The 27,768-nt window shown below is 37.7% G+C and overlaps 1 protein-coding gene across 1 annotated transcript; it reads left to right on the plus strand.

The window, feature by feature from the left end:
* Positions 1 to 683: 683 nt before the first annotated feature.
* SMC3 (structural maintenance of chromosomes 3) lies at positions 684 to 27,203 on the plus strand. The gene is made up of 29 exons (XM_067300232.1): positions 684 to 768; positions 4,659 to 4,734; positions 6,485 to 6,523; positions 7,274 to 7,341; positions 7,726 to 7,797; positions 7,993 to 8,072; positions 8,648 to 8,726; positions 9,972 to 10,089; positions 10,650 to 10,825; positions 11,012 to 11,092; positions 11,525 to 11,689; positions 12,175 to 12,296; positions 12,895 to 13,108; positions 14,760 to 14,863; positions 15,075 to 15,174; positions 15,683 to 15,843; positions 17,567 to 17,708; positions 18,972 to 19,122; positions 20,147 to 20,299; positions 21,466 to 21,617; positions 22,068 to 22,226; positions 22,694 to 22,801; positions 23,243 to 23,351; positions 24,031 to 24,278; positions 24,414 to 24,626; positions 25,181 to 25,372; positions 25,543 to 25,720; positions 26,300 to 26,406; positions 26,729 to 27,203. Exons 1-29 carry the CDS (start codon positions 754 to 756, stop codon positions 26,798 to 26,800), a joined length of 3,654 nt encoding a protein of 1,217 aa, XP_067156333.1. The 5' UTR covers positions 684 to 753; the 3' UTR covers positions 26,801 to 27,203.
* Positions 27,204 to 27,768: the final 565 nt, after the last annotated feature.

A 27,768-nucleotide genomic window follows, 5' to 3' on the forward strand; every position in this document is an offset into this window, starting at 1 on the left:
AATATTGACGTTATTCCTGTTACTTAACTCATCTGGGGAAAAGATGTAAACGTTTGGCTTAACCAAAGCTTTATAAATAAGCTAAAAATTGGGGAAGGGACCGAAATCCACAACTTACAACCCTGGACGTGCAGCCGCTTGCGGCCGCCTTGGGGCAGGGAGTGCCGGCGGCGGTGCCAGGGCGCGGGGCGGCGAGGGCGGCCACCCGCCGTGGGTCGAGGCGGCCAAGCGCGGGACCCCACAGCGCCCCACGGCCGCCCCCTCGCCGCCGCTTCCCCCGCTCCGCTCGCACTTGCCTTTGGCGCCCAACCCGCCCCCCAGGGGGAGAAACCATTTTTCCCCACTCCCCGGGGGGATTCCTGCGGCGGCGGGGCCGCCCCGTCGCCCTTCTTCTCTCGGTCGCACCGCCTTGGGGAGGCCCAGGCGGTGCTTTGAGCACTGTCGCGAAGGAAATGCTCGCGCTTTCCCTGGCGATGTCCCTCCTCTGGCGGAGCAGGGCCGTCTTCCCCGTTCCGCTCCCCCCCCTCCGGGCCGCGCCGAATGGTTCGCGCCGGGACGGGTTGGGGGAGGCCCCGCCGCCATTTTGTTGTGTGAGGGGTGAGCGGGCGCCGCGCCGCTGAGCTGGGGGCGGCTGAAGGGGCGGGAGGCGGCGGCGCGGGGCCGAGCCGAGCCCTCGTGCCGGAGGAGGCGGCGGGGGCAGGCTGAGCGGCGGCAGGAGGCGCCGGGGCGGGAGCCTCCCCATCTGCCGGAGACATGTACATCAAGCAGGTAACGCGCCGGGGGCCGCGCCGCCCGCCGTGTGCGCCGCGGGCCTGGGCCTGGCGGGGCCCGGCCTGCCTCGCCCCGCCGCCCGGGCTCCCCCGCCTGCGGCAGGGCCAGGCCGCGGCCCGCAGCCGGAGCGCGCTGCGGGGTGGCGGGCCCGGCGGAGAGGGGGGCCGCCGGGAGGGGCGCTCGGCGCCGCCGCGCCGCCCGTCTCCCTCCGGGCCGCCGGGCGCCTCTTCCCCCGGTGCCTGCGGGCGCTTTCATTCATTACCGGGGCGAGGCGGGGTTGGGGGGGGGGGCGCCGTCGGGCCCCTCCGGACCGGGCAGCCTGGTGTCCCCAGCCCTCCACGGACCGTGGGCCGGAGACTCGTCCCCGCGCGGGGCTTGTAAGCGAAGAACTGCGCTCAGCTGCCGGGAGGCGCCTTTCAGCTGTTTAAAGATTTTGTTGTTGTTCGTTTGTTTTTAATCTGTGTGTGCATTGGTGCGAGGAGGTATGCCTGTACTTAAGGTTTCAACTCGAAGCGCTTCTGACTCTCCCGGGAGAGTTATTGCTTGTATTGGGGTGGCGCCTTGGACCCCCGGACATGGACCATTTGGGCTGTGCGCCTCACCCTTGACAAGCAAACTACAGCTGCCGTTCAGTTAAAGAGAAAGCCTGTGTATGGCCTTTTTCCAAACAGTTTTCAAGACTGAGGCTATCAGTGTTACTGCTGTGGTATATCCCTGCAATCTTGCATGTTGTATAGCATGGTTTAATTTTTATGGCTGCTTTTCTACCACTATTTATGCATGTTCAAATGAAACTGGAAGGGTCCGCATAAAAGAGAGCATAACAACGTGTGAATCAGAATAAAGAGGATGAAGGTAACATCAGAAAGAAATAAAATAAAGGTTAACTGGTGGAACCAAAATCGTTCCTGAACTTTGAAGATTAAAATGATTTAAGTCTTGATTTGAGGCTCTACAAGGCAATGAAAAAGTTGTGAAGATTCAGAATATGTAGGATGGATGATGTGAGAAGCCATCTAGAAAAATTCTTTTTGGGGAAAAGAATGGTGTTCTAAGTCTGCTTGTATCATAGCTTTGAAGTGTTGCGTGGGTATGTAGATGGCAAAAGTTTGTGCCTGTATAGTAATATCCATGAAACAATGCTTGGGGGTTTTTTTCAGCTTTTTGTAGAGACTTTCAGATTGCTTTGGGAATAAAGTAGATTACTCCAATCCAGGCAATTTTAGGGTATGAGAGATAAACTGGAAAAATACTAGCAACCAAATTTTTTGCTGCTCTTTTAATTTCCCTTTGAAAACTGGTGAATGGGAAAACAGCATTGTTTGGGCAGTGTTTTTGTTTCTTTCTTTCATAAACCAGCATGGGTGAATGTAGTTGCTGTGGCCTGGAACTGGTTGCAGGACCAGAATAAGAATTCTGCATCTGTTGCTCCCCGAAGGCCGCCGATGCTGAGGCAGAGCTGACGGTTATTGTGAAAGGCTCCTTTGGAGCGGGAGGCAGGCTGGCTCCTGGGGGAAGTGTCTGTGTTCGCAGCCATAATGACTGGTCCTGTTCAGTTAGTGCGTTGTCTTAAACTTGCTTATTGCTTGGCCCATTAAATTCTGAAATTCTAAATTATTTCCAAACACAGTTGCTTTGGGTTTAGATCTGAATACAGTGCAGGTACTTCAGTGATTGTAACTGATGGTGATGACTGAGAATTGTATTTTGCCTGCAGAAAAGGGATCACAAACACCTGCAGTTTAAAAAAAAAAAAAAAAAAGACAAAGTACTGCAGGATGTGGCAGGGACTATTTCTTTTTCCAGAATAAAGAACATGTTGCTGTTGCTTAGATCTGATTTGTGATGGTCAAGGATCAATGCTTTTCTGCCTGTCCCTATCCTTAGCTTCATATTTTAGTAATGGAATAATTTTGCAAAGAGGGTTTAACCAGGAAAGTGCAGCATCTGGAAGGAGGGAGAATGGTTCTTTCCATAAAGATTAGTCAATGCCTTTAAGCTGTATTGTGTTTAAAATTTAATAAACTCAGTGTTGGATTTGCTGTCTGGCATGGCATTTTCACACTGTCAGTGAAACAGTTTTAATTTACTAAAGCAAGTAGGTGGCATTTTCTGTGATATTCCCTGATTATGAGCTATCAAATAGAGTGGTGGGGAGGAGCGACTAAGATCAAACTTCTGTGAATGAATGGGCATCTTGTTCTCCCTGTCTCTTGTCTGGTAAATTTTATGCATGGAGTTATCTCCCACTGTTTGTCTAGCATGTACTACCAGAACATTGCAGAATATAAATGTGATCCTCAAAATACTTGTTTCTCGAATTATTCAGGTGTAGAGTTAGTGTAGGTTTTTTTTGTAGTAGAGAAAAAGCTTGCTTTAATGTTTTTAGTACTTTTTCTAGTCCTTTTAGGTTTTGGGGTTTTTTTTTTTTTTTTGCATTTCTCTGGTAGCTAGTAGTGTGCTCACGTTCTAGAACATGGACTATTTATACACTTGAAGAAATGAGAAGAAGTGGCAGGTTTAGAAATACAGAAAATGGTGGTAGAATAGTGACTTGGTCTTGCAAACAAAATATATTCTAAATCATTTTTTTCATTCCTAGCTTAAGCAATAATAATGCTAGGAAGGCAGCAAAACATGTTAGGATATATTTCTGAACAAATCTTATTGTGAAGAATGAAGAACAACTATTGTGATTAAATATTGGTGGCATTATTTTAACAGCATTTTCCTTCTGGTGGAGAAAAGCTAGGGGGAACAACACAAAGATTAAAGATCAATTCTAGTCCTTTTGTAAGCAAACATCAAAAACTTCGGGTGGCTGGTGTCTTTCTGATAGATGTCTTGTTGAGTAGAGTAGAGCAGAGCAAAGCTGTTGTATATTCTTCCAGAACAGCTTTGATAGCTGGAAGGGGTTGCTTAATGCTGAAATATGCATGCTGGAAGTTGGATCAGTTTTGCTGCTATGCAGAACCAAAGTGTTGGGATACAATCACTCCATATGTTGCATATTACTTGGCCTGACAAACCTCAGATGACTACTAAATTTAACTAAAGAGTTGAAACTTGACATGCTTCTAGATTAGTTTGCTGCCTGGCTCTCTAAATTAAATGTGTAGGTTTGCATATGTCCGTTTAGGCAGTGAATTAACTGCAATGACGATCACTTCCCCCTCCTCCCCTTTAGGTTGTCAGTATGGTGCAAATAAAAAGCAGTAGTAAACATTTCAGTGAAAAAGTCTAACCTATGCATGGTAGATAGGGAGGGAAGATGAAGACTTATGTAGTATGTAGTGTCTCATAACTTCATATTGACACTGGTAAGCATATTAATGTTTAGACTTTTTTCTTGTAGTTGTGTAGTAGAAACAAAATAATTAACTGAGACTTTCTTGAATGTGAAGTAGGTAAACAGTCTGGTGTAACTTTTACAGCCTGTGACTGCTCTACTTAGAACTTGTAAATTGAATTCTTATGCTGTCTGTGTGGATTGTGTTATGAAACTAAGTATATTCTGACCCCAGTAGGACATGTGCTTGTTGTTCTGGGGCTTCTTTCTTGTATGTGATATTGATACAAATGCATCTTTTCATGTAGTTTTATACCGTTGCAGAAAGACTACTTTACTGCAGAATTCTCCCACTGATTATGCTTTGGTCTAGATAAATATCTCGTATGATGTGGGGAGAAAAATCTGTTCTGCTGAAGTGATAATTAGGTGAGGGACAGAGTCTTACGATGCAAGTTGCTGCTCTTGAAATGAAAGTTTGAAATGGAAAAAAAAATCAGGTGTATTATAATTGATCTAAATATTTTGTGAAATTTTATTTTTAAAAACTGTATAAGAATAGAGATAACTTTGTTTAAATATCTCACTTCTCCATTAGGTAATTATTCAAGGGTTTCGAAGCTACAGAGACCAAACCATTGTGGATCCGTTCAGCCCAAAGCACAATGTCATTGGTAAGTTCTGATACTTCTAACACCAGCTTTACACTGTTACATTTAACCTAGAATCCTTTATGTTTTTTTTAATATTCTTCCTACCTTTCAATACTGTATTTATATTCTCTACACCTGAAACTTCTTTAAAGTTGTCTGTAACTTGTTGCAAGGTACATTCCATTTACAGCAAAGTAATGCTAGCATTCAATTTTATTATGACAACAGTGTGCCTGTGTCTTAGTAATTGAGTGTTGTGAACTTCTTCATATGTGTAGACCTCTGCATTAGCCAAGTCACCTTAAAGGCTATCCTTGCAGGAACAAGGGCAGAGAGCTTTTGTTTGGGGTAGGGTTGTTTTTTTTTGTTTTGTTCGTTTTTTGTGTGTGTGTGATCATTTTTGATAAGTAAGCACATTGGTTACCTAAGCTGGTGCAGAGAAAACCAGTAATGATCCTTCTTCTTCCCAATTTGGAGGAATTAATTTCTAGAGTGCGGGGTCTTAAGTATAATACAAGTTTTAAAGTGTAATTTTATATCTACCTAGTTAACAGAATGTTGTTCCCTACCATTCTCATGCCTCTTCCTCTTTTCGCTCATGGATGTGTACTCTCACCTTATCATTTTCACTGAATTTAGTGACTGCGCAGCAATTTGAGACTGCTGACCCAAATAAAACAATCAATTTTAGTCAAAAAAGATTGATAGTTGTGGTTTACTCTGAGAATGGAAATATTGTGCATACTACTTGAACAGCATGTCCCAATATGTTATGTTACTTTAATGGAAGCTAAAACTTCCTCCAGAAATAAATGTTTATAAAGGATGAGAGGGAGTGGAATCTTGTTTTACCATTGTTTGCCTTAAGGCAATTTCATAAGAAATTTACAGCATGATTTTAATAATGATGCCTTCATTACTCCTATGATATTTTAGGAAACAATGGGATGTGGAGCAGGGTAAATAACTTGACAACATGCATGAATGTCAGTTGTGGAAGAGAAATTGGGTTATTGGCAAAGCAGGTTCTGTTGCATTCATATACAGAGAGTGTTGGGGATGAAGAGTCTGTGCTGGGAGGCAGTAGGGACAGTAATTCTTAATGCAAAGAGCAGGTAGCAGGAAGGAATGAAAAACCTAGGATGCTTGTTGGTCTTAGAAGGCAAGCAGTTTTAAAGTTAAAACAAAAGGTGCTGATCTTGAAGACAAGACAGTGCTTTGCTAAAACACATTAGAATGAACACTGCAGTTAAGGTATGTTAGTGCAGTGCAATTTTTGAAATGTAAAACGATACTTTCAGGTTTTTTTAAACAAAAAATTGCTGAATTATTACAGAGTTTATACAGTGCACAATCAGTCTGAATGTACAGGCATGTAATTTCCTTTGGTTAAATATAAAAGATTGATACTGGGACCATAGGAATTGTTTTTATGGTCTAGTGTTTCATCCTACTAAGAAATGAGTATTCAAAATAGAATGATGGAAGTAAGTTAGATTGCTTTAACCATTATTCTGACTGTGGAATATTGCTGTAGTTTGTAAATTGCTGTAATGTGTTTGACTGGGGAAGGGATTATTCTGTCTTGTTCACAGGCAGTGACTAAGTGATCCATCTGCTAAGCTTGTCTTCTTTCCTTGAGGTTTTATTTTGTCTAGCTGTGTTACATTTGGGTTCTGCTCTTGCATATATTTATATACTGTAATGTATATTGCAGTGTTAATTTATTTCAACTTGTGGTTTTATGCTTTGTATTGCTTTTAATTTTCAGTGGGCAGAAATGGGTCTGGAAAGAGTAACTTTTTCTATGGTGAGTATGGGCTTTACTTACTAGCATTGGGATGCTGGTAATATAGTTGTTTGTTTTTTCCTGCCACAAGTTTGTTTATCAACATTTCTTCCTTAACTGGGAATGTCAGGTAGGTCATTAGTTGTCAGTGATGAAGGAAAAAGGGCTAAATGCACCCGTTGAATATTCACCTGTTTTTTTCCTCAATATTCAGCTTCTCTTATTAAGAACCTTCTAAGATTTTTTTTCTTTTTTCAAATGGCAAAGAGTATTTACAAAAGGAAGCTGATTCTAGAAGTCACCAAACTTGCAAGCAGATCACAGCATTTGCAGTTACTTTAAACATTCTTCTTGCTGGCTAAATTCTAAGCCAGTTCCCTCCAAGCATGGCATAGCTTGTTTAGATACAACCTTTTAACAGTATGATTATGGTGGGTTTTGGGGGGTGAGAGCTTCAGCAGAGGAGCAAAGAGGCTAGTCAAAGATGTTAGTAGCCCCTTTGTGATGGTAGTATGCATGAATTTCCAGCTGTTAGTAAAGTATTTTAGTGTCATTTTTGATCTAGCTGTGTGCTGAGCTGGATTTTATAGAAGAAATTTTGCTAGCTCATGAACCCTTGCATATGCGGAATTACTAATGCTTAGAAGTGAACGAGTAGGACAGCAACAATGAGAACTCTTTAAAGAAAAGCCTGTTTTGAGCTACAGAAACAGCTGAATAGCCTCCATAAAGGAAAGAACAAATCTTGTTTTTGTTGCCGTTTTATTACAGCAATTCAGTTTGTCCTCAGCGATGAGTTCAGTCATCTTCGCCCAGAGCAGCGACTGGCTTTGTTGCATGTAAGTGAAGGTGTATAACAACAAGACAAAAGAATAAGTTAGAGCTTTTGATTGTTACTACAGCATTGTCAGATTATTGGAATGTGGATATTCTAAGCCAGTTATTTTGGAAACATCCTTAAACATTTTTTTTTCTCCCATTTTCCTTTGACAAAAGTTGTTACAAAGTAATACATTATGCTATTATGGGTAGTTAATGCATGCCTGTGGATGTCTGTCCAAGATTTTCAGAAATAAAAATATTTACTGAATATTACATAGATCTTGAATCTCAAATCTTTGGAAGGAAATGGAAAGTATGATTGTCAGGGAAAAGGGGAGATAAATAATTCCAAAATCCTTCTGAAGAGGGAAATCTCTAACCAAAATGTTCTCCTTTCTTAGGAAGGTACAGGTCCTCGTGTTATTTCGGCTTTCGTGGAAATTATTTTTGACAATTCGGACAACAGGTTACCAGTAAGTTGAATACACTACTTCAGAAACAGATAGTAATTCTGGGCTCTAAAGCTTAGTAGTAAAAACGTCTTCAGTACAGTAGCTTTGCTTTTGAGCCAGATCTGGTAGAAAGTGCTGTAAGCATTCTGGATTAGTTATACATAGCTATTGCAAGCAGCTCAATTTATTGGGGTTTGTTTGTTTTCTTTTCTTAAGATTGATAAAGAGGAAGTTTCACTTCGCAGAGTCATTGGAGCCAAAAAAGACCAATATTTCCTAGACAAGAAAATGGTGACGTAGGTACTTCTTTTCCTTACCCAAATGAGCTGAGTGATATTACTGTAAAATACTCTAGTCATACAAAATACTTTTCTCTAGCCTGAAACAAATTAATTCTCATGAGTTTCATTGCTAGCAATAATTTAGGTGTATAATGCACAGTACCAGTAGTTTGACAGCAAAGACATCAGTCTTTGCATAATAGACAGCAGACTTTGAATTTATGGATTAATCCATTCATTAACATGCTGTTTAGTTGCTTATATAATATTTTTTCAGGGCTTTTTTTAAATACACGAGTTATCAAAATTTAAGTTGTTTCATATCCTTCTTTGTGATATCTTTACCTGTATTTGCATTTTGTGTTGCGAAGTGCTTCTTAATTTCTTTCCAAAGTTATATTGTTTTCATTCTTTGTCTTATTTCATTTTAGAATTCGCTATTAACGAAATAAGAAACTTCTTTGAATGTTGTATGCATTGCATACGGTGATCATAGTATTTGATATATAATTGTGACACTTTACTGTATTTTTGCAGCTGTCACTTGCTGTAAGTTTGTTTTCTTAATGCATTCAAAATACTACTTTCAGGAAAAATGATGTAATGAATCTTCTTGAAAGTGCTGGATTTTCTCGCAGTAATCCCTACTATATTGTCAAACAAGGAAAGGTAAGATTCTTTTTCACAAAGCAAAAGAAATCACTATCAAAAGTATTCTGTTTCTTGAAAGACAGGTTTTAGTTCTATTGCAAAAGTAAAAAAACCTAAAATCTACTTTAAACTTTTAGTTTCAAACTAGTTTTTGTAGATGCTCCTTTTGTAAATGTTACTGTTACAGTAGTATATGTAGTGAATAATGGGTTAATAATGGGTTAAATGTTGATATTTGTAAAAGGTTTTTCCAGGATAATCTTTGCAATTACATGCTTTTGTATTTATTTAAATATAAAAAGCCTTACTTGTTTTGCTTCTTTCAGTGCAAATTCCTAGATTTACGAGTCTTTAAGATGAGACATGAGAGTAATTGTAGAGAATTATAACAAAGGCTAAGAATAGTGCGGAGAAAGAATGAGAGCATCTGGATCTGGAGGCACGAAAAGGAACACACAATAGGGAAAGGGCTCTCAGCATGGCCTGTATCAATGGCACCCAGATTAGCAGGTCTTCAAGACCCCAGCCCTTTCAAAAGACACCCAGATCTGGAAACAAAGAACAGTGATGACTTCTAATGACTCACAGGGGTGGGACAGGATGAAAACACTGATAACTGTTGGCTCCCAAAGGTTCTAGAAAGGCATATTCAAAAAGAGGAATGCAGGATGCCTGAGGAGGACTTGGTAGCAGCAATGCTGACCCAGAAATACGGTCTTTCAAATGTTTATCAACATAAATAAATGTTCCTTTAGAGCTGAAAGTTTGTATCAGTTGCAAACAGTTCTCTACTTCTAGAAGGATGCAGCCACTGAAATTCTGTTGAAGGAGAGTGAATTTGACCTCAGCTGTAATTGTATGACTTCTTTAGCGTTATATTAATGGGTACATAATGGTATGGTGTTAATAGAGATTTTTCAGCTAGGTGATTTTAGCAGCAGAACTTAAAAGCCCAGGCATGAGTTTCTCTGCACGTAAGTTTGAGCTGATGGAGTTTCTTCAGTCTACAAAATACTGGCGTCTTGAGTTTCAGCAGTAACTGGTAGCATTTGAAAACCAACAAAAGTGAATTGGAAGCAGAATACTAGCTGTCCTAAAGTTATTGTCTCATAAGGAGAACAGTATGGTATAAACTAGAAATCTGAATCTTCCTACCAAAACCTCAGGCAAGCAAGCACAGAGGAAAAAGTACAGTCTCTGATCTGTTGTGATAATCTATATATCCAGAGCAGGATACTGAAATTGTAGATCTTGAATTTTCAGATCAACCAGATGGCCACAGCTCCTGACTCTCAGAGACTGAAGTTATTAAGAGAAGTAGCTGGTACCAGAGTGTATGATGAACGTAAAGAAGAGAGTATTTCACTAATGAAGGAAACAGGTAAAAATAGTTTAAAGAGTGAACGTTTTATGCCACAGTAGTTCTTTAAAGGTTTATGCCTTTTTCAGTAAAATTAATTGCTTGGTTTTTATTTGTGATATGTTAAATAAAGCAGAGTATGTTATATTTCCTCCTTGAATTTAAATATCTGAAAAGGTTTAATAAATGACTTGATATGTCCTTTTAGTAATAGAGCAACCTTTTTAGCTAGGTTAAAATGGTAGCTGGTATGCTCTTCTAAACATGTGGGTGAGATTATCATCAGCTGGCACTGATCCAAAAAAATCCAAGCTGTTTACTGTTACTTAAACACTAAAGTTTATGTAGTGTCTGTAATTATGTTTGTGAACCAAGAAAATGCATATTTGTGTCTTGTGTAACTAGTACTAGCAGTTCTGCTATTCATACTAGGATGGCTTTTTTGGGAAATTCTGGACATCCATTCTTCTTTGTATGTTAATAATTGTTGATCAATAGTTAACGGCTTAGATTAAGAAGCTTTAGAGCTATAGGAATATATTATAATGTTTAACAGCAGTTCTATCTCATCTTTTCTAAAGAGGGCAAGCGGGAGAAGATCAATGAGTTGTTGAAATACATTGAAGAGCGACTGCATACTCTAGAAGAGGAGAAAGAAGAGCTAGCTCAGTACCAGAAATGGGATAAAATGAGGAGAGCCTTAGAATACACAATTTATAATCAGGAGCTTAATGAAACTCGGGCTAAGCTTGATGAGGTGAAGTATCTTGTCTCCCTACAAAATATAACATGAACTCTCAATCTGCTTTATGCAGACATCTCCTTACCTTCCTTGGTAGAATCTTGTCAACGTCCTTAGCTAACATAACACATTACTTTTGTCCTTTTGAAAGTAAAGTTTACTAAAGTAAACTCTTGCTAATTATACTATATTTCCCTACAGCTTTCTGCCAAACGAGAGACAAGTGGAGAGAAATCCAGACAGCTGAGAGATGCACAGCAAGATGCCAGAGATAAAATGGAGGTAAAAATATTTAACAAGGACTCTTTCAAGAGGTTCTTTTCTTTCTTCTTTTTTTTTTTAATGGAATACACATAATTTAATTGACTGTAGTAGTCCTGTTCTTTGGATTGCTTCATTTTTTTTTTTGTGTGTGTGTGTGAACACTTGATCTAAGTCTGAATTCAGACACAGATCCTGGAGTTAATTAACTTGAAATGAGAAGAGTTCCTACATTTTGAGCTTAAGCAGTTAACTTTGAAAACATGTTAAATTCTAATCTGTGCCTTCATTCTGTTTGGAAAATGGGAAGAATTTTTCAGACTTCTTAGTTTCTTGATTGCATAGTAATGCTCTGTTGCAAGTTATTTTCATAGATACTGAACATTGATGCATTGGACTTGACTATGGTATACATACAGTGTTTAAGATACTACGTGCTTAACATTTGTGTAGGAAATAGAACGGCAGGTTCGAGAACTGAAGACTAAGATTTCTGCAATGAAAGAAGAGAAAGAACAACTTAGTGCTGAAAGACAGGAGCAGATTAAACAGAGGACTAAGTTAGAGCTTAAGGCTAAGGACCTACAGGATGAATTAGCTGGCAACAGTGAACAAAGAGTAAGTAACAAAGGTGAAGTATAAAGTGTGATAGATTCAAGGTAGTGTGCTTGTATTATAAGTTTTCTTTTTAGACAAGAAGAATCCTTTAACAAGAATGATTCTTTATCTCATCGCATGTTGCAAAATCAAGCACCTACAGTCATCCTGATCTCTTCTTTACTTTGTTATATGATAAAGGAAATGTTGGGAAGGAGGTTTTTCTTTAAGGTTCTTAATTTGGACTTGGTTGTTCGACCTGTGCTGACCTTCCTTACTTACATTGTTTGGCTACACCTTTTCAAGAATGTTTTTGTCATCCTTCTTTGCTGCCCTTATTGTGACTGAATCCACTGCTGTTATATGTTCAAGCAGGAGAGTATGAGATAAGCAATAGTGTTTTGCATTCTTACACATTTCTAAAGAGTATTTTAATTGTATTTGTCTAATAATATTATAGTTTCTGATATTGGCTAACTTTAAATATTATTCTGCTTCGTTTTCAGAAAAGACTGTTAAAGGAGAGGCAAAAGCTTCTTGAGAAAATTGAGGAGAAGCAGAAAGAATTAGCAGAAACAGAGCCCAAATTCAACAGTGTAAAAGAAAAAGAAGAGAGAGGAATTGCCAGGTCTGTGTTATTTTTACAATGAGGAGTCAAATAATTTTAGGAGGTAGAGATACTATCAGAACAGTGATGTACAGTCAGAATTATACTTGCTGCCTGAGAATTGGGTGGCTATATAGACGCACAGGTGGCCTACTGAGATGCCTCTTTTAGTGTTAAGGAGTTGGGGGGGGGGGAATCAATATTCAGGTTACTGTTTAAATGTGACCGGGTAGTATTTTTGCTTGTTGCGGAAAAGGTGGTAAGTGAGAAAACTGTTTCTCAAGAATATTGTTACAAAAGCTGAAAGACTGATATGCCACTAAGGCTAGCAAACAGCAAGAAGAGATATTGAAGACTTGGAAAATGAGCCTACCTGATCTGAGGGGAGGGAGAGAAAATTCTTCTTAAGCTTAACCAAAAAACCTAGGGATTAGTCTTTTCTTGTGATTGTGTAGTTTATAACAGATGATCCTTTTCTTTTTTGTTACTGGTTGATGCTTAAATTTTAGAGCCTAGCTTGACACTTTCTGACAATTCTTTTGGTGATTTTTAATGCTTGCTCTAGGTAAATTCAGAACTTCTTTATGATGTGTCCTATGTCTTCCCCTGCTCAAACTAGACTTGCCCAGGCTACACAGGAAAGAACAGACCTTTATGCAAAACAGGGTCGAGGAAGCCAGTTTACTTCCAAAGAAGAAAGGGATAAGTGGATAAAGAAAGAACTGAAGTCTCTAGATCAAGCCATCAATGACAAGAAGCGACAGATTGCAGCTATACACAAGGATTTAGAGGATACAGAGGCCAATAAGGAGAAGAATTTGGAACAATACAGTGTAAGTTTTCAGATTATTTTTTGAGGGAAGGACTAAAGGCAGTTTGTCCAAAATAGGTTTTTGAGTAAGACCTTAGCACCTATTTAAAATGAAGACAAGAGACTCTCTTGTTGGGGGTCTTTTAAAAGTGTATTATTGAAAACATAGGTACATTAAAACTGCTTTAGAACTGCCTCAGATTTTTCTTTGTTTTCGTTATGGTTCTTCTTTCCCCAAAGCGTCTGGCCTGAATTGTCAAGAAGAGAGACAGAGCTGCCTTGCTCCCGTCGTAACCATTCCATACAGATAACATTTGTTATGTTTTATAGCAGTGAACACTGGATGTTTTTCCTTTGGGGAATAAAGGAGATAAGAACAATGTCTTTTAAATTCTGCTAGGAGCACCGCACCTTTGTACCGCAATTACCTCTGGCTAGGAATAGGGTCCCAATCAGCATTAGCAGATGCATCTGAGTCATCTTCAGTGGTAATATCTGCGTCATTTCTAGAGCTTAATTCCTGTGCTCTTAGGAACAGCTCTTACACTGCAAATGTAGCAATACAATCTGAAAACATCATTCCTGTTGGGAGCTACATAAGTGAAAATCCTTTGCTCTCATGTCAAGAGAGCATCGAGTGCCAACGATGCTACCCTGCACGTGCTGATGTTCTTAGCCCCTGCTGTGTAATACATCTGAAATCAAGAATCTGCCTGACAAAATCTAGTAATGTAGCTGTAAGAAGAAGAAAGTGTTCTGTTAAAATACACTATTTGGCTGAAATAATGATTCTCCGAGTTGACGAATGAAAGAACTGGCATTTATCCCTGGTTGTTTGCTTGTATTGGTATTGTATTGCTCTGTCTCAATTTTTCTATAGAATGGAAGATGATGTTAAATTTGGAGAGGCCTTGATTCCTTTATCTTGGCTTGCTTTTTCCCTTGATGAATGTTGGTTTATGATAAGACTGAAAGAGCTGTATAGCTTTTTATTGTTGTTTGAAGGGGAGATTGCCCAGGAAAAGTTGATGCAGAGCTTGCAAAGTTACTGTTGAAAAAACTTAACTGTTTTGAGAGCACATCTAGTTCTCTCGTACACAGATAACTATGAAAATATAATCTGTGTGCTAGCCCAAAGCTGCTTAAAGAAATGAAGGGTGCTAAGAGTGAGGGGAAGATGACTGTGCGTTGGCTGGTGCTTAAAAGCACAATTAAGACAGCAGTTGTGGTAAAATGTATATACTACTGAAGAGCAAGCTAAAATGACAGCAAAAGTGACAGCAATATGGTGTGGTACTTAAGACTAGTATGTATGTTCTTATAAGATGTTATTTCACAGCATAATTGCACTTGGTAGTTATGCATATGATAGTTCTTTTGATTTTCTTACTCTGACTTATGGTGAGCTATTTCATTGTAACACCTAGAAGCACAGGGGTTTTTTGTTTTTTTTTGTTTTTATTCAGCTCTGTGCCTGCCTTGCAGTCTTACCACTCTGCTTTGCTACTGCTGACTTATAAAGAACTACTCATCCTTAGTGCTTTTGCAGTTTATGTTGCAAATTGGTGGAAAACTGTGGGCATTGCTTCTGAATTTTAAATAGTAATTATAATACTGAATAAAAAGATTTTGAACATAGCTGTAGTTTCATAGTGCTGTTTTCTTTGTATTAGAAACTGGACCAGGATCTTAATGAAGTGAAGGCTCGTGTTGAAGAACTGGACAGGAAATACTATGAAGTGAAAAATAAAAAGGATGAACTACAGAGCGAAAGAAAGTTAGTAATTCATTGAAATATGTCTGAATCTCACTTAAATATGAAGGACCCCAACTGTGTAGTTGTTAACATGGCATGTAGGTATGTTTTTAAATATAGCCATGTATGAACTTCTGCACTTAGCTTCCCATTAGATTATCAGTCTTTGAAGAAAAAGCTATCTTCAGACTTAATTCACATTTAACATATTTTATTTATTCTTGTTTTGCAGTTACCTATGGAGAGAAGAGAATGCAGAACAACAGGCTCTTGCTGCAAAGCGAGAAGACCTAGAAAAGAAACAGCAGCTTCTTAGAGCAGCAACAGGAAAGGTAAGAAACCTTGTATCTTTCAGAATTCCTTGTAGAAGCTTTTCTTCCTATTTTTAAAGGGTAAAATCAGTTTTATCTGAAAGATATGACAGTTAATTCATTTGGTTATAGTCTTAGCGTCATAGTATGAATTGGGTCTTATTGTCATAGTACAAATTGGCAAATTACTTCTGAGCTGTATTTTTCAAATATTTATAGCTCTAGGGGTATTTTGAAGTGAATTTTGTTAGTAGGGTTAAGGTAACTGAAGTGTGAGGAGAGCAGGTAGAAATAAAATACTTCTACAACTTCTTTTGACTTTCTTCTTGCTTAAAAAAAAATTAACAGACCTTAAAGTGCAGACTCTTAAGTAGTTAAAGTTATATTCCTTGGAGAAAGTCATAGTTTACTCAGCAGGAACTTAGAAAGAATGAAGGCCAACTTTTTTGTAAAGTTGAAGATGAAATGGATTTTTTTTCCTTTTGATCTTGTAGCTGCAATGGAATAACATGAGTTATTTTTTTAACAGGCCATTTTAAATGGTATAGACAGCATAAACAAAGTTCTGGAGCACTTCCGTCGAAAAGGCATAAACCAGCATGTTCTAAATGGCTATCATGGCATTGTGATGAATAACTTTGAGTGTGAACCAGCTTTCTACACTTGTGTTGAAGTTACTGCAGGGAACAGGTAATTAGATACTTTCAATGTTACTTGTTAAAGCATTTGCAGTAGCCCGTACATTACAATTTAATTGCTAGTGCGGGTTCCTGTTGAGAGTTTTATTCTCTTAATTTTGAGCTCTTTTGTCAAACTAAGTTCATTCTGTATATCATCAAATTTTCACAATTTTAAGAAGGAGCCAGGAACTCTACCTGTTTAAAAACCAATCCTTAATCTTGTCTCAAAAAAAAAAAAAAAGCCTCCTGGTATTTGCCAGGAGGTTTGATAAAGCTGATTCCTATTGAATAAAGCAGGCAGCATGTTCAAGGGTAAAGAATCCTACAGTAGGCAACTGTGATATGAATCAATAGGAGTCTTTACTTGCCCCACTAGAAGATGTCATGTGTGACAGTAGGCTCCAGACTGTCAAGAACTGCCATTTAAAAGCTGTCTGAGAAATGGTGAGTAGTTAATGAGTCTCTCAGTGTGTAATACATGTCCTAGAAGAAATGCCTGTTAGGTGGTCCACTACTTCCTGCACCATCTGACATTTCAAATTAATTTAAGTAGCCTTAAGCAGGGCATGGTGCAGTCATGGAGATGATAGCAGCACAGACAATCATTATCTGGGAAGGAAAACTGGTCTCTTTGCCATTCCCAGGTTTTCATTCCTTTCAGTATTTCTGTTCTAAACTCATGACTGAATCGTGGTTGGTATTGGTATTGTTGCCTTTGTATTAAAAGTTGAAGTTTTTCTCAGACTCCTTTGGTATTTGGCTCATCCGTCCCTGTTTTGTAATCACTGGCTGTACTGTAAACACTCAGATTGTGGTTTTGCATTTTGGTGACAGTGGTACTTGCAGAGCTCTCCAGCCCTCTCCTTCCTGTCCCTTGTACTGTGCTAGTGCAGATTTTTGTGTGCCTCTAATGCAGGAAATTGAGGGACTGGTCTGATGTGGGGTTGGGGGGGGATTGGATGTTGCCGTAAGGGCAGAATGAGGACCGAGGTGACGTGATCTGTGCAAACTCGTACAGAAGTGCTGATGGAACTACAATATGAAGTGCTGTCTCTCTTCTGAAACATCTGTTTCTGTGTGAACAAAGCTTTTTTAAGCACTTCACAGTTCTTTCAAAATCCTATTGTGGTTTGGAAAATGCAGTAGTAAACTGCGGTTGAAATTGTGGAGGACAGATCACATATTTGAGTTGACTCTGAGACTTACTATCAGTCATCGGAAGGGAGATTTCTGTGGTCTCCATTTCTGTTGCTTGTACGCAGAGGCTTTTATTTTTGCCATGTGTGATGCCGTATTTAGAAACAAACTCTGTAAACACAGGAGGCTGAATAGTGTGTATGGAGAACAGAGGTTTTACACTGGACCAAAGCAAGCTATGCAAGTGCTGAACAAAGACTACATTTAGGGAGCTTATTCTGTGACCAGATGGTACAATGTAAAATTTTTGGCTCATTTCATTTGAATGAAAGCGAATAAAATGTTTTTCCATATATGTGCAGTTGATGAGTGAAACATTTTATAGCAATTAAGAAATGGGTGGATATTAATTTGTAAAACGTGTTTCCACTTGGTTTTTCAAAGGTTCAGCAGTGCTTACAACTGAAGAGAAAATGCGACACAGCTTTGTACCGATGTTCACTCTAATAGTACCTGCATGCTTAATGTTCCCTATATCAAAATATTGATGTTTTAGCACAGTAAAGTCTTGCTTGTTTCTTGGGCTTGTTAATTAGGTTGTTTTATCACATTGTGGATTCTGATGAGGTCAGTACAAAGATCTTAATGGAATTTAACAAAATGAACCTTCCGGGAGAAGTCACCTTTCTGCCTCTCAACAAGCTGGATGTCAGAGATACTGCTTATCCTGAGACTAATGTGAGTTAGAGATCACTTTGAACCATTCTGTACTCCCTCCCTAAATACAAAGCTTCATGTTCTCTGCACTGCTTATTGCCTCCCACTTTCTTTGGTGTCGAATGTGTGTAATTAAATACTATTTCTAATATATCTCTTCCCAATGTTAAAAGCTCTTATATGGAAAATATTTACTTTCCTGCTAGGTTTTGCTCCTTCAAAGTTAAACTTTGCATCTTCCAAGTGGTACATAGATGGTACTAAAAGCAAACAGAACTTTCTTGTAACCTGACCATCAATAATTATATGAATTACCAAATTGTAACTTCTTTAAGCTGAAAGGCTGCCAGGGACAGATGAAGAAGATAGGGTCCATGACTGTGATATGATACTTTCTCAAAAGTTATTTGAAGTCAGTGGTATTTTTGAAATAAACCTTTCGGGTACAACAATTTAAAAAGTATCTCTGAAATATATTTCAAGAAGGTATCTGCTCTTATTTGAAATTGAGGTAGTGAATTAATTTTATGAATATAATGGCTGTCTACAATAATCATGGTAGAATAAATTCTTTAAAAGTTGATTTTTAGATAAAAATAGTAATATAAACAGGAAATAACCACATTTTTCTGGTATACTTATTTTGGGAGAGCCTTATTAGTGAAACTTAATTTTTGTATACTGTTCTTCACATTAAGAAAAAAAGTACAGAGAAGAAAATATTTTTGCGGCCAATTTATTACAGTTTTTAAACTTGCTTCAGTAGCAATTTAATACTCGGATGAGATTCTTTGCAAACTCCTAGTTGACCTAAATGAGTTTGGTTCAGCCTTGATCTTTAAAGCTTAAATTGCAGAAGCTTCCACCTGATTTCTATACAGTTTTTTGTGTTTATCTGGAGAATGTTTGTTTAGTGTTTCCTTTTATCTAATTGACAAGCAGCTGTTTATTTCCAAAGCAGTCATTCAGAATACCCAATAACTTGGGTTCAGAGTTTGACATCCTGTGTAGGAATTACGATATACACAGTTCTGGAAGTCTTCATCCTAAAAGCTTATTGTTTGTGAAGCCAAACGTTAGTCTTCAGTGAATGAGATGCGAATCTCTTTAACTGAAACTTGGAAAATAGAAGTTCTTGTTTAAGCTTGAAGGTATATTGTATTTCTACTCTTGATGGATTTTTGGGGGGCGAGGCTCTCTTCCATTCTGTGCATGAACTAGTTGCAAGGCACTTGCCATATTTGTGTCAATGTATTGTTCTCACTAAAATCACTGTCTTGTCAGGATGCTATTCCTATGATCAGCAAACTGAGATACAATCCAAGATTTGACAAAGCCTTCAAACATGTTTTTGGAAAGACACTAATTTGTCGTAGCATGGAGGTATCCACCCAGCTGGCCAGAGCTTTCACTATGGATTGTATTACCCTGGAAGGTAAATTTTGCAATTTCATAAATTATTTAGTGGGGAAAATGGGATTGCTGGAGTGAGAGAGGCTCATCAAGCATGGTCTTTTAGTGTTATCAAAAGAAGATTATTTAAAATAATATACTTGACTGAGGTAACCAAGTGCAAACTGTTACAAGTGCGGTGCTAAAATACAGAATTTCTAAGTCACTGAATTTCTTTATGATCTAAAAAGTTAGAAGCTGTGTGTCTCCGTCCTGAGAACTGGAAAGCAGATTAGGTTTTTATTCATGTTTTATCCAATTTAGCTGAAGCCTGGGGTATTCATGGTGTATTCTACCAGCTTAAAACAGTATTTAGGGTGCAAATGTGCAGTCTTAATTACTGAGGAGTGCAAGCTGAATACCTGTGCATACCAGCCTCATACTTGCACATTATGTTCTCTGAATTTATCTGTATCTCTTGATGATTGATTGTTCTTGGAGAGCAGTCTCCCTGCAGGTTCACTGTGTTTGCTGTTTGTCTCTTAGAGAAGACAATCTGAAAATTTTCCTAAAGGAAATTTCCTGAGGAGGAAATTATTAGAAGTATCTGTGGCTTGTGGAGTATGTTGCTTCTGTAGAATTGCTCAGCTTCTCTTGCTTTTCTCCTTCACAGTAGATGAAAAATGCTTTGTTTTTCTTTAACTGGTTAGTGCTAAGCATTTTTGTGTTTTCCTTCTTCATATAAACAGATTTTTTCCTGCAAACTGTATAGTTTCAGAAGTTAATAAAAACAAGTTGAACTAGCTAATGCTGAAAGAAGATGGTAGCAGTCTTGAGCAATGAAATGTACCTTAAAATGGAATACCAAAATAAACATTTCGCTAATAACTACTTCACACAGTGTTTTGTAATTACAAACATAGATGTGATTCCTGACACTGATAAAGCATTTTTGTAGGTTGGTTGAAATGTTATGGTTATTCTGTGAACTGTAGTGTAGAAACTACTCTAAACATTATGGAGTGTGTATGCTGTGTGGTTTATCTGGTCTTTTTTTATGTTACTAGGTGATCAAGTGAGCCATCGTGGTGCTTTGACGGGTGGTTATTATGACACAAGAAAGTCTCGTCTTGAATTGCAAAAAGATGTTAGAAAGGCAGAAGAAGAACTTGGTGAACTTGAAGCAAAACTCAATGAAAACTTACGCAGAAACATTGAAAATATCCTTTTGTTGTTCTTGAAGGGTTATGATGACAGCTTTCATTTTGCAGTAATGGACAAAAACAATAGACTAACATTTTTCTTAATATTACATATCAGCTGTGGCATTTGTTTTGACTGTTGCTTGTGCAACCCTGTTCTGCATAATACTGTAGCAATTATAGTAACAAAGGAGTTGGTGGTAAAACAGAAACGAACAAAAATTCTCCATATGAAAATTGCTGCATAACTAGTACAATAAATTCTAAAACTTGTTTATGTGCCAGAATTGCATTCATTTTTTATTTAATTTTTAGTTCAATACGAATAGTTAAGAAATAGTTCCTATGTTGTTGCACGTACTTTCTGGTCCAGGGAAATTTTGACTAACAAATAGTAACTGTACCAGCGGGTGTCTCTAATGGAGTAATGGGTGAAATCTTAACTGTTCTTACTACAATCAAGTTTTCACCTTGTTGCGCTAGAGTTTTGCTGTTGCTGCAGTCTGACAGTGAGCTGCAGAATGTAACGCAAACAGACCTTAGTCACGCTGAAAGCAAAATTTCTGTCTCTTCCTGATAACTTCCTATTCCGTCACTGATTCTGTTTTCCCAAAGCATTTTAGTACTTAGTGAATATATTTTATCATGACCTCTGTGCTGGGAAATTATTTAATTCTTAGGGCGGTTAAGTTGATTTAATGTTAGAAGATGCATTGTAATACGAGTACTGTATGATGCTGGCAGTTCAACATAAGTTAAAACTAAGAATCCTGTGTAAGCTCCACGTCATGGCTCAAGCCACTATACCAAAATTAGAGTGAAAAAATCATTCTCTTGCCTTAGACTTGTGTAAGGGTTAACTGCTGCTTTTTTTTTAATTTAGGCATATGCTCTTCTATATTTTGTAAGATCTTAGTTTTCCTTACAAGTCCAAATGTATCTTTACATCCTTCTGACTGCCATGCTGTAAAAATAGTAAAATGAAACCTCCCTGCTTTGTTCTTGGTGTTGGTAAGGGTGCTCAGGTTATTTCTCTTGACGCTTTTTCATTTACTCCTGTACAACTGATTGTTTTGTCTATGAAATTCTGGTATGGGGCCTTATAGGGAGGGAATAAAAATTGGAATTTCCAGTAGATATAAATGTCTTACAGCATGTAGAGAATTTTCCTTAGCCCAGAGTATGAATTAATAATGAGATTGACCAGCTAATGAACCAAATGCAGCAAATTGAGACACAACAGAGAAAGTTCAAAGCCTCTCGAGACAGTATTTTGTCAGAGATGAAAATGCTGAAGGAGAAGAGGCAGCAATCTGAAAAGACTTTTATGCCTAAGGTATGATTAGAGGATGATGAAAGCTGTTGTTGGTTTTATATTATTGTTTCATTAACATTCATGATAAACTTGCATTCTTCTCTTGTTAACATCATAATATGAAAAGATTACTATCAATGTGTACTGTCAAGCAAGTATATAGGAGGGACAACTAAAAGAGGGAAGTCTCCCACTTAAAAAACAAGCATTTTGTTTTTCCCCTTGGCTTTTGTTCAAAATTTGTTTTTTCCATTTAGGAGGTAACATGCAAGCTGATAGATGTTTCTAAAGATAACATTAATAATTAAATATTTGATGAAGATCCAGATAGTTGCCCAAGTGGTATCTTTGTGGGTTGGGCTTTTTTTAGTAAAGATGCTACGCTGAATGCATTTATGTAAGTAGAAAAGTAAAATTCGTATAAATCTGGAGACAGCTCTGAGGAATGATTCTGTTTAATCTGTTCCGTAGCAACGCAGCTTGCAGAGTTTGGAGGCAAGTTTACATGCTATGGAATCAACTAGAGAATCATTAAAAGCAGAACTGGGGACAGACTTGTTGTCTCAGCTCAGTCTTGAAGATCAGAAACGCGTGGATGCTCTTAATGATGAAATTCGACAACTACAGCAAGTAAGAGGAACTCAATGTCATGTACTAAGCGTGGTAGCTTTCTTTCAGTGTCTTAAAATCTTGTCCCCTCATATGAAAAGTCACTAATGATAAATGTGTTTTGTAATTAAACAAGTGTTTGACTGGTAGTAGGCAGGAGTGTATGGAATTCTCTCAGCTGCAAAGTATAATTGTGTAAAGTATTCTCTTAAAAGCTCTTGATTTTAAGAATTGGATTCAAATGCTAGTAGAGCTTAACAAAACTACAAACTTATATGGTTGATTTTTCTGACACTAGGCAGCTGCAGAAATATTTACTATTTTTATCTGTTAAAATTAGAATAACAGTCCTAAGAGTTGTATGATATTTCCATACACTGAATTCTGTGAAGAGAGATGTTTTCCTTGCTTTAGTTTTTTTAACAAGGAAGAAGTTAGTTGTTTGGGAGTCACTTGAGGCAATTAATATGCTTTTTTTATTTTTTCAGGAAAATAGACAGCTTTTGAATGAGAGAATTAAACTGGAAGGCATCATCACAAGAGTAGAAACATATCTCAATGAGAATTTGAGAAAACGTTTAGACCAAGTGGAACAAGTAAGGGTTTTATCTTAAAGGCATTTTTTGCAGTCTGTTCTTGACTTATTTCTAGGGCTTTGGCATATTACTGTTTTGATAAATATGCATTTGCTACTGTGTATGTTGCAACTTAAAATACTTAAATAATCTGATGCTTTTGCTTCTCTTTATCGAAGCTGAGTTATGTGTTTCTCTTGGATTTCAGCACAGTATTTTAAGAATGTGAGATTATGACCAAAAACATACCGTCTATACAGAAGTCTATTGTATTTGTAGAGTTCCATATTCAATTAGAGCTATAATAATGACTGATTTCTGTAAAGACTTAACTATAAAACTTTAGAAACACATTTTAACAGTCATGTGTGCACATCAAGAGTAGTGGAAGATAACTTGGTAGCCTGGTTTATTCTTCCGTTCCCTCCCATGCTGAAGTTTGGCATTCATTTTGTCCCATAGGAACTGAATGAGCTACGAGAAACAGAAGGTGGCACAGTTCTTACTGCCACAACATCAGAACTTGAGGCTATCAACAAACGGGTGAAAGATACACTGGCACGATCAGATGGTTGGTAATACCGCTTTTTCCAACAAAACTGCCTGTTGTTTTGAAAGTTCACGCCTACTGTGTTTTGGTTTAAAAATGGAGCATAATATGAAAAGCAGTCATCTAATGCGAGTAATATACAGTAGTTATATGCTATGTAACAGATTCTTGGAACTTTGTACAAGTCAAACAAATGAAAGTTGTCCATGATTGCACGTGCATGATTATCCCAGTAAGTATGTATATGTGATAACAGAATTCTGGCTTCAGGACATAGTACTTCTGGAAACAACTTTCATACGGGCATGGTCTTGTATAATTGTTCTTGAATTTTGCCTAAACTATCTAATACTAAGTTGCTGTCAAAGAGGAAACAGCATCTGTATGGATCACCTATATATTTTTTTTCTATTTTATCTCTCTAGACTTTAACATGACCTTAGCTTGTTTCTTTGATCTTTAGCCATATACTTATGGAGAAGGTGAAAAAGGGGTATTCCAGCTTTTTATCTTAATGTTAACTTTCTAATCACTCTGTGTATTTACAAAAATATATACATATATATGTATGTATGTGTATATATATATCTCCAGAGAGAAATAATGTTTTAAGATAGTTGACTGGATAACTGTTGATTTTATGCAGACATACAGACTTACCACTTTGGGGTTTGTGCTCTCTTTCTTCTCAATATCTCAGATCTGGATAATTCTATTGACAAAACAGAAGCAGGAATTAAAGAGCTTCAAAAAAGCATGGAACGCTGGAAGAACATGGAAAAAGAACATATGGATGCCATTAACCATGACACAAAAGAACTTGAAAAAATGACTAACAGGCAAGGCATGCTCCTCAAGAAGAAAGAAGAATGCATGAAGAAAATCAGAGAGTTGGGTTCACTTCCACAAGAGGCCTTTGAAAAATATCAGACTTTAAGTTTAAAGCAGGTAATAAAAGTGTGCTTTGTATCAGGCTATAACAAAGCTGGTGATCTGAAGTAGTATTACAGGATCACACTCATCTTGAGTGTCAAATGTGGCTAAATTGAAACTCACCTTATGTTAATATTTTTCCCTATGCAGCTATTCCGCAAACTGGAGCAGTGTAATACAGAACTGAAGAAATACAGTCATGTTAATAAAAAAGCTTTAGATCAGTTTGTGAACTTCTCAGAACAGAAGGAAAAACTGATAAAAAGACAAGAAGAGCTGGACAGGGGCTACAAGTCCATCATGGAGCTAATGAATGTACTTGAGCTCAGGAAATATGAAGCTATTCAGCTGACTTTCAAACAGGTAACATTGGCAACAGTTATGAAGAGACTGTGGAGCTGAAATAAAATTGTCCCGTTATATAGCAGCTACATGGGGGGGGGAAAAAAAGAGAAGTAGAGCTATTACATAATAACAGAAGGCCATATCTTGTAACTGAGTGTTTTTTCTTTGAATAATGAAAAAGCAATAGGTTAGCCTTTTAAATAAGTACTAGCCTTGGTTGTGTTACCATTCTGGCTTTTGTGTGAACTTTTAGAATACTTCCTTTCTGTTGAATTTCTTTAGGAAAATACTTAATACACCACAGTAAGACCCTTTGCTAACAATAGCAATGGCTTTCACTTAATTCAGAGAATGGACTTATCTTGTACTGTAAAAAAAGTTCGTTCAAATGGTTTTAGAGCAGTTTTTATGTGTCAGGTATGTTTCCAGCTTCTACTTGTACTTGAGCATGAATGCAGATCTCTGACTTGAAGAAAATACATAGCCCAATTATGTGAAAACAGTAGTTGTTTCTACTTTATTTCATTATGTAGAAATAACCTGAATTGTTCTTGGCTGTCTTTTTTTCTAAGGTGTCAAAAAACTTCAGTGAAGTGTTCCAGAAATTAGTTCCTGGTGGGAAAGCCACATTAGTGATGAAGAAAGGAGATGTGGAAGGCAATCAGTCCCAGGATGAAGGTGAAGGCAGCACTGAGAGCGAAAGGGGATCTGGATCACAGAGCAGTGTTCCGTCTGTAGACCAGTTCACTGGAGTTGGCATAAGGGTAAAGAGAAATATTTGTGTTTCAGTACTCTCAATAGTCTTTTAGATTAAAATAAATACAGTTCAAATGGTAAAAAGTCAACATTTAATGGATCCTTTTTATTCGGTACAATAGCAAATGATGTTGTGGTTTAATATTTTAGAATCATCTTACTGTTAGCATTTTCTTAGGTATCGTTCACAGGAAAACAGGGTGAAATGAGAGAAATGCAGCAGCTTTCTGGTGGGCAGAAATCCTTAGTGGCCTTAGCCCTGATATTTGCTATCCAGAAGTGTGATCCAGCTCCGTTTTACCTGTTTGATGAAATCGACCAAGCCCTGGATGCTCAGCACAGAAAGGCTGTTTCAGGTAACTGCCTAGTTCAATTAATTTTTAAACATACAATAGTGTGGGTGAAGGTGATGGTCTGTCTTCTAATGCCTGCTGATGATTCAGTAAGGCTTTCATCGTAGAGGCACCTGTTTTAAATAAATATCCCATGTGTGTGTTAGAAGTTAACTCTGTACCTTTTGAAGGTTTCTGTGAACTCAGTTTTGGGTAGAAGCTCTATCTTAATATACAGTGTTTAAAGGTCTCCTTAATAAGTTTAAGTGTAGGGGAAATATTGCTGGTTTTGAAATGTAGTGGTTTGGTTAAGAACCAACTTCTACTGCATTAAGTTGGAAAAGTGCTTAGTCTATTTTCCATCATAAAAGCATAGTGCACTGATTTGTCAAGAGGTTGGATTTGTCAGAGTTAATATTGGAACCAAGACCTAAAACCTAATGAAAACTAGGCATGGATCAATTCTTGATTTGTTTTTTATTAGTAAGCAAAACTTTTTTAACAAGGAATAGCAAAATACTTTGTCTGTCTTGCATTAAGATTTGTCCTATTCTATTGAAAGGCTGACATTAATAAGGAATTCTTATGTTCTTTTCTTTTAAGATATGATTATGGAACTAGCTGAACATGCTCAGTTTATTACAACAACTTTTAGGCCTGAACTGCTTGAGTCAGCTGACAAGTTCTATGGTGTAAAGTTCAGAAACAAGGTAAATAATTTTTACTTCTGGTATTTACTGAAAACTTTAAGCTGTGAATTTGAGATGGGACTTTCCATTTCCTAAGAGTTGCAAAGAGAGCCCTGGCTTATTTTAGTGGTGGATCTCTGGTTATTTCGTAGTCAGATGTAGAAGTTCTCTCTCCTTCCTGAAGAAGAATTAAAGGATTTACATCTGTCCCTTGTCATTTGCTTTAAATGGAAACCAGATGTTTGTTATAGACCTGTTGAGTCTTGATGGGAGCCTTTGGGAATAATGCTGTTCTGTTCTGTGGGAGATATTTCTAATCGCTGCGTACTTCTTGTTCCACCAGGTTAGTCATATTGATGTGATCACAGCAGAAATGGCCAAAGACTTTGTAGAAGATGACACCACTCATGGTTAAACGAAAGTGTACTGACAGCTTGTTTGGAAGATGTGTATAGTGTGATGTTTATGCCAGGGAACTGTAAATTTAAAATACAAAATACTTAGTCCTTGTTTAAAATAGTTTTTGAACATACATTTTAACCAAAACCCCAGAAGGTTTAGTTTCAAAGGAGCTTGAGTACTCATTTTGTCTCTGTTGCTGTATTTTATAAAATAATTGTTAATGTTACCTTTATACAGTACCTGTAGTTTGAAAGTTTTATTCCCCTCCCTCAAATCTTTTGTAAAGTGTCCTATTGCTGTTTTAAAGCTTTTCAGAAAGTGCTAGCTATTCCTTCCTAATTATAATTTTATCATTTATATTGCCTCACATGTTTTTTTAATAGCTTCAATTAAAATGATTGGTTTTATCGCTGTAATTTGTATATGTTAAGTTTTTGGTTTATGTTGTCTGTCTTTAGGGGGATTTCACTGAGATGGAGTAAATGTATTGATCATATTGGAGCTGCTAATTTCAGAAGTATGAGACAAAATTATTGGTTCAAGCCGTACTTCTCTTTTTTCCTTTTTGCCCATAGTCAATGGCTGTCAGACTTTGTTTGGACAGGGTTTAGATTCATCAGCCAAATGCCAGCAGAAAATTAGCTCATATCTGTACCTACACAAATTTATAGTATCCTGGTTATTGAATTGAAAAAATTGTTTAAGTATCAGAAGACACTGAGAAGTCTCAAAAACCCCTAGATTTGTATCAAGACAACTTTCTTTTCCCTGACACTCTGGAATTGCCAAGGCCAGTGTAATAATTCCCCCATATTCTTTCAGCCTGGAGGACCAGCATAACTTAGGCCAGGTGTCAGTCACCAGTAAAAATATGAATCATTTCCTGGTGCCAAGCTAGACTTCTGACAAAATGTTTAGAGTTTCCTGTGTTATTTTGTAAAGCTTAAGGCTTTTCCCTGAACCTTTTATTTCCTGTCTCAG

The sequence above is a fragment of the Apteryx mantelli genome, chromosome 7 (genome assembly GCF_036417845.1).
Source record: "Apteryx mantelli isolate bAptMan1 chromosome 7, bAptMan1.hap1, whole genome shotgun sequence".
Lineage (NCBI taxonomy): Eukaryota > Metazoa > Chordata > Aves > Apterygiformes > Apterygidae > Apteryx > Apteryx mantelli.